The 6,758-nt window shown below is 47.5% G+C and overlaps 1 protein-coding gene across 1 annotated transcript; it reads left to right on the plus strand.

Moving 5' to 3' along the window:
* Positions 1-318: 318 nt before the first annotated feature.
* On the plus strand, positions 319-2,144 carry LOC6506634 (proline-rich protein 36). The gene has a single exon (XM_001957463.4). The coding sequence runs from the start codon at positions 483-485 to the stop codon at positions 1,905-1,907; it is 1,425 nt and encodes a 474-aa protein (XP_001957499.3). The 5' UTR covers positions 319-482; the 3' UTR covers positions 1,908-2,144.
* The last annotated feature ends 4,614 nt before the right edge of the window (positions 2,145-6,758 follow it).

A 6,758-nucleotide genomic window follows, 5' to 3' on the forward strand; every position in this document is an offset into this window, starting at 1 on the left:
TTCTCATGAACCTGCCTGGCCGGGTATGTCAGCCAACCAGGACTCGTCCTGGCCAGGACTCACACAATAAAACCACAGAATATGTTTGCCAACTGCGAAAGCAGATGGACCCCCGGAGCGCGAGAAAAAGGACACTCTAGAGAGCAAAAGAGAGAGAGAGAGCAAGCAGCAGGACATAAGGGTGGTGACGAGCAGCGCTCTCTGCAGGACCTGAATCCAAACAAACTCCGAACAGAATCAGGACAGATGGGCCGCAGAGAGTGGCATTCCCAATTTGAATGGGACAATATGAGGCTGTGAGAATTCCAACTGGACCACGGCAGAGGTGGCAGTGGTGGTGGCGGTGGTGCTGCTGGGTACTTAAAGAGGAACAGATTGCGGGCGGCCAGCAGTCGAAACTGGAATTTCGAAACGCACGGATCCGGAGTACTTGAAAATAGTGCCATAAGCCAAAAAGTTAAAATCGAAAAGTGTTGCCAAAAATGAATCTGTTGATGGATAGCCTGCCGCCGCACGCGAATCCTGGCCAGCGTCGCTCCACGCCACCGCAGCATGCCGAGCTAAGGATCACCACATCCCCGCCACAGCACCAGCAGCAAAACCAAGTGGCAGCTAACAACAACAATGAGACTCCCACATCGCCACCTGGTGGCAAGACCACCTTGAAAAGATCCTTCGATGTGGCCTTTCTCATGATGCCCGACGAAAGGATCAAGCAGAAGCAGGCCGAGAAACAGGCCCGTCTCCAGGAGGCACTGCAGCAACATCACCAGCACCAGCACCAACAGCAACAGCAGTTGAATCACTACCCCACGGACCTATCCCCCCGAGGATGCGCCGCCTCGCAGCCACCATCGCCGGCTGCCTTGGAGTACATCAGCCTGCTGGAGGCGAGGAATCGCTATCCACAGCTTAGTATTCGGTCGCCCAGGGTCTATGACGATCCCAGTGTAATAATTCCCTTGGTGGATTCTCCAGAGGCCCCGACCAACGCCTCGCCACCGCCACCGATGCGGAGTGCCTTCACCAAGGTAGCCTCCTCATCGCTGTCCACTGCTTCCTCGTCGCCGTCGACCACATCGCGTTTGGAGTCGCCCGTGGACGTGGGTGCTCCACCCCTGAGCCCAGACCAGCTCAGCTGCCACTCGATGAGTCCGCCGTTGGTCACTCCGCCGCCCAGGACAAATAGTGGCGGCCAGCAGCAGCCCCAACAGCCGCCACCTGCCAATCCCATCGTTTACCACAACTTTCGACCGGAATATCAGTTCAACGGAGCCTTCCAGGCCGTGAATCCCATGCAGGCTCTCCAGGCACAACAGCGACTGAAGCAGCAGCTCCTCTACACACGTCCTGCTGGCAATCCCAATGTCGGAGCTCCAGGTGGAAATGCCGGAGGAGCTGGCAATCCATCGTCCCCTCCAGCAGGTCCGCCGCCGGAGTTTCTGCACGCCGCCTATCCGGGATTCGCTCCGCCACCGCATCCCTTCGCCGTGGCCCAGCCACTACAGAATCCGGCAGCCGCCGCCATACTGTCCACCCTGATTCCACCCACCTTGGCCTCCACCTTCACTCTGACCGCCCAGAACGTGTGCGCCAAGTGCAACATCAGCTTCCGGATGACCAGCGACCTGGTCTACCACATGCGGTCGCACCACAAAAGCGAGGTGGCCTGCGATCCCAATCGCCGCAAGCGCGAGGAGAAGCTGCGATGTCCCGTTTGCCAGGAGACCTTCCGGGAGCGGCACCATCTCACACGGCACATGACCGCTCACCAGGACAAGGCCAGCGATCACCAGCCCCAGCTGGAGGACACCAACTCCTCCGCTGCCGGCGACAACGAGATCATCAATGTGGTGGGTGGAGGATCCACTCCGCCAGGACGTCGTATGGGCGGTATGCCGAAATGATCGAAGCATTTCTTCGGATACTTTTAGGGCCAAGGACCTCCCTCCCACCAAGCACTCGTTCCACCCAGGATTTAGTTGGTCTAGTCCGTAATGCCCGTTTTCGATTGTGATATTAATTTTAGTTTCCTCCCGCTCCGATTTACTTTTCCCTTAGCCTTAAATGTAGTGCAATTCGTATCTTAAATATTGTAACTGGATCTCAATTAATCGTAATTCATAATCGCAATATCTGGGACTCTGAGGAAGAGAGAGGGTAACGATTCTAATAATTGTAAAATATTATAGTTAAGTTGCAGATCTGCTAATTATAGCATTCAATGTGCGGCTGGATGTTTCAATAAAAATCTAATTGTTATGCAAATTCAAAATGGTTTCTTAGTTATTTACCTCAAGGGGGTTATTGGGGAGATTTAGGGGAATGGGTTAAAGGGGTGTTGAGAATTTTATTAAATCATTATCATAATGGTTTCTAGTATCGGAACTAGCTATGGAACTAAGTAAGATAAGAAATCATAATATTTAACTTTCATAATGATTTTTTGTTTCAAATATATTTAACAAGAAGTAGAACTACAGATTCATATCTAGTCCAATTGCAAATGCATCTGATTTTTAAACTTTTCTTTATAAGTTTTTTAAGACTTTGAAACTTAGGAGCAAGTCTATGAACATCTCCATCCATTTTTACCCTTTATTCAATAAAGGATCTTCCATATTCTTTCTAAAATAATTTTATAAAAGCTAAAAATTTCCAAGAATTTGACTTTTGGCAACATATGCACTTCTTGAGAGTCCAACCGGACACCACCCCATTTGAGGACCAAAAACATAGGTTCCCAGGCATTGAAAAACCACCAGAATTCCGCGGACACATGTTCGCCGGCAGGACTAACATACGCCCTGCATCCAGAGCTCAGAATATGTTCAACTTGTTAGGGCAGCGAAGCTGAGAATCCAGAGTGCACAAGTCGCACATGCACCAATTAGTTGCAGCCAACAAAAACAGCGACGCCGACGCTAATGAGCTGGGAACTGGAATGGTAACAAGGAGTCATCATATATTCTTTCCCAAAAAAGGATGGCGCGACTAATGTTGGACCGAAAAGCCAAGTCCCTGGGCTTGCAGTTTTTGCCAAAAATGAATTTCGAATTTCAATATTTCCAGTCTCAGCAACCCCCGGCCTCAGGCCGACAGCCAGTTCCCATGGGCCTCGATTTTGTGGCATGACGAATGCCTACAAAGCGCAACCAATTCCTCGGGTGTTCCTTGGCTCGTCGTTGCACTCAAATGAGCCACAACGAATCGCGTTGATTTAGCGTGGCCAAATCCTGTTAGCCCCGTGCCAAAAAGCCGGCATTCTCACAGGATGTCTTCCCTGTCTTGACTCACCCATCGACTGATGTATCAATTCGATGGCATCGCTAAACGGCAAACGTTCTGCTCCGATCCGATCCGCTCTGCTCATTGTTCCCATGATGGGATTAGCATTTTATGGCTTTGTGTTCGCTGCTTGCCACTTGATAAAGACATTTTCGCAGCTTGTGGGTAGTGGGATGTGTGGTGTCTTGTGGAGGGTGAAAACAATTGTCTGGGAACTTAATGTAAGCAAATTTTTGAAAGTCATTAAGGTAAAGGTAAAAGATGGCACACAAAATGGGGCAAATCTCAAAGGAGGATATTTTGCTTCTCAGATTTTTATGTTTTATTCTAGTTAGATTTCTCTAGAGAAGGCTTAAGAACCATCTTTGCATTGAAATCTCTTAAACCCCCGAAAACATAAAACATTTTTAGCATTGAGTTATAGGAAGACAGATCAAGAAACTATACCTTATAAGGTTGGAAACCCATTTTTCATGGGTTCATAGAGAGACCCTCTTATGCACCTAACATCATATTCAAGTATTTAGCTAAGCTTTTCAAAGTAATCATTTTTCTCCTAATAAATTACCTCATACTTTACAATATAGTCTTTAAAGCTATATACTTTTCCTGCCAGACATCCCAATAGCCATGGCAACTTGGAAAAAACAGTTTGGGACTAGTTACTAGTAGTTTTATTTGATGGCCCACCCTCCGATTACCTCAATTATAGTCTCGGGGCGTTGATTTATTTCCTGCATTTCCCCAATGAGCAATTCCAGCTTCCTTTAAAAAACAATTACAACTTCCGGCGTGCCACAAAAACAAGCCAACACCCACATGAGCTAACCAGTGCCGTAAAGCGAACACATCGTCAAAATCACATTTCCTCACATTGTCCTACAAGGACAGGCAGCGCCAGGCAAGGAGTAGGCAGGATATGAAAGGAATGAACGACAGGACGTCGGCTTGTAGCAGCCAGTCACTCAAAACGGCGCCCGGGGAAACCGCAAAAGCCGCCAAAGAAGCCAACTTCATAATAAGCCTCATCATCCTGCCAGGGTGATACTTAATAGCCGCCATAATCACATTTCATATTTATCACATTTTTACGCCCACCAAAGGAGCCCGGGCAGGATACTGGATACTGGATACAGGATACTGGTTGCTGGTTTCTAGTGGGGACACCATTGCGCAGCGACCTGCGCCGCTTTGTTTGCCTTGTCTAACCTCGCAATTTGACCGTAAATAAATTGCCTGCTCATTTGGTAAGCGGGCTACCCCGGTCGTGCCGTTCCCAGGGTTTCCCCCCCAGTTGTAGCCTCATCCAATCCCCTGGCTGCTTAAAATCGTGTTCAAATACGTTTAAACACAATGCAAATACCATTATAATGGCATACCAGGGGCAAGGAAGGAGCCGGAACATGAAAAGCAGACAGCTGGAGTAAGACCGAGCCGGAGACCTGAGCCTTGGGCCTTGGCTCCGCCCCCAACTTCCCCCCATAAACCGCCCCCTAACCGCCATCATCCCCCTTAATGGGCTACCCGTGCGTATGAGTGATTTCTGCTCATCTGCGCTTAAAAGTATGCAAATGCCCTTGTCGGTCGGTGGAGTTTATTTGGGATTGTGTTTTGTGATTGGAATAATCGCCGTGGGCTGAGTGGGCGTGTCAGGAGTTGACTTTTATGACTCTGCAGCCACTGTGGGATTGTTGGCTTGTGGGTGGCTGGCCAAAGTGTTTTTTAACTGCAGGCAATTTAATTTCCACTTGCTCCTGGTCCTTTTTAATTCCCGACACCGCCAACAATGCTATCGATGTGGTTTGAGTGTTTACCCACTGATTAGCCCATGTGGTTGGAGGACTTAAATCCTCTGTCATACAGAGGAAAAACTAAATATTTTTCAACTATATATTCACTTAAATAAAAGAGGTTTTACCAAAAGAATGGAGATTTATAATTGTCTAGCATATCCTTGTTTATAAAGCCCCATATTTTCTATTTATCGTATATAAATTGTAATTGATTGATAAATAAATGTATTGAAATGATCTCTTTCTATAAGTTATCATGTTTCCTCATAAAAAAGTAAAGAAAATTAGACAACATTTTTACTTAATAAGGCTGTAGCTTAATAATTTATTTACCGAAAAAACGAACTACTGGCAATAAAGTAATCTAAAATTTTAAAGTACCAATAAAAAGATACTTCATATCACCACTAACCATACATTACTTTGTGACTTCGTAGCAACTGAAGCATCTCTAAAGGCTTTTTTATTTTATTACTTCAATCTATTATAATGTGCGGAGGAACATACTATTTATCATATATTTTTTACCTTTTAATATCCCTTATAAAAACCTCCCAAATATAATTCATAAAACTCCACAATATTTTCTTCTCTGCATTAAACGCGGCACTATAAGAGCCTCTGAAAAACTGACAGCCAAGCCGCTTAAACTTTGAACTTTGTCATTTCAATTTTCGCCAAACGGATGCGCTTTGTTTCAGGCCACATTCCCAGAGAATGGAGAACAGAGCCTCAGACACTGTGGCCATGGATGCGGGATGCAACTGGAGATGTGGGTGTGGGTGGTGCCGTAGACAGAAACTGAAGCTGAGAATGAGGACAACGAGTGGCTGAAACACAGGCCGAGGACATCCATGAGCCGCCCGGAAACATTGAGCCTGACAATGCGACTTTCATTTGCCGAAACTGCGGAGGAGCATTCCGATGCTCCATTGTTTTGGGCCACGGGATTGACGGGGGAGGTGAAGAGGGAAGAAGTCCTGGAGCCTGGGGCCAAGCCGCTGCCGTGCAGGAAGTTTTTCATGCGCCATGACACTTTTTGTGCGCTGCGGTAGCCATTTTGTGCCGTGCCAGGATACCTTTCTGCCAGGAGGCACCACCGCCACATTCACAACCAGCTCCAGCTCCAGTTCCAGTTCCATGCGGAGGAGGCGGTCCATTGAAATTTTCGAATATTTTTGGATGCATGGAAGCTGTTTGCCATGCCCGAAAGACAGGCGGCGGCTTACCGCAAACACAGGAAAGTCTATACAGAGAGAGAGTGAGTCCTGGGGAGGAGCTGAACCGACCCGGCACATCCTTGCACTCCATGGCCATGTCCTGGCCTGGTAATTTATGATGTGCGCTTCCCCTTGCTCGCTGGCGAACTGGCAGTTGGCAGTTTTTAGTTTCGCAGTTCGAGTTCTGCGGCTGTTTTCTGCTGTCATAACTTTGGCCCGCATAATTAATAGTTGTAAGCCGCAAAGCAGCCACTGACTTTTTAGTGGGACCGCTGCACAACTTTTATGGCTCCTGCGAGTCCCGCGAGTCCTTTTGCAAGTCCTGGTCCTGCGAGTTGTTTGCTCAATTAACTTAGCAGGTAGTTAATTTTTCCGCAAAGCCGGAAGCCAATGGTTGAATCCTTGTTGTGGGTGCTAATTGATTTACGAGGGACTCCGCTTTTTGCCGTTTAAGCTG

The sequence above is a fragment of the Drosophila ananassae genome, chromosome 2R (genome assembly GCF_017639315.1).
Source record: "Drosophila ananassae strain 14024-0371.13 chromosome 2R, ASM1763931v2, whole genome shotgun sequence".
Classification (NCBI taxonomy): domain Eukaryota; kingdom Metazoa; phylum Arthropoda; class Insecta; order Diptera; family Drosophilidae; genus Drosophila; species Drosophila ananassae.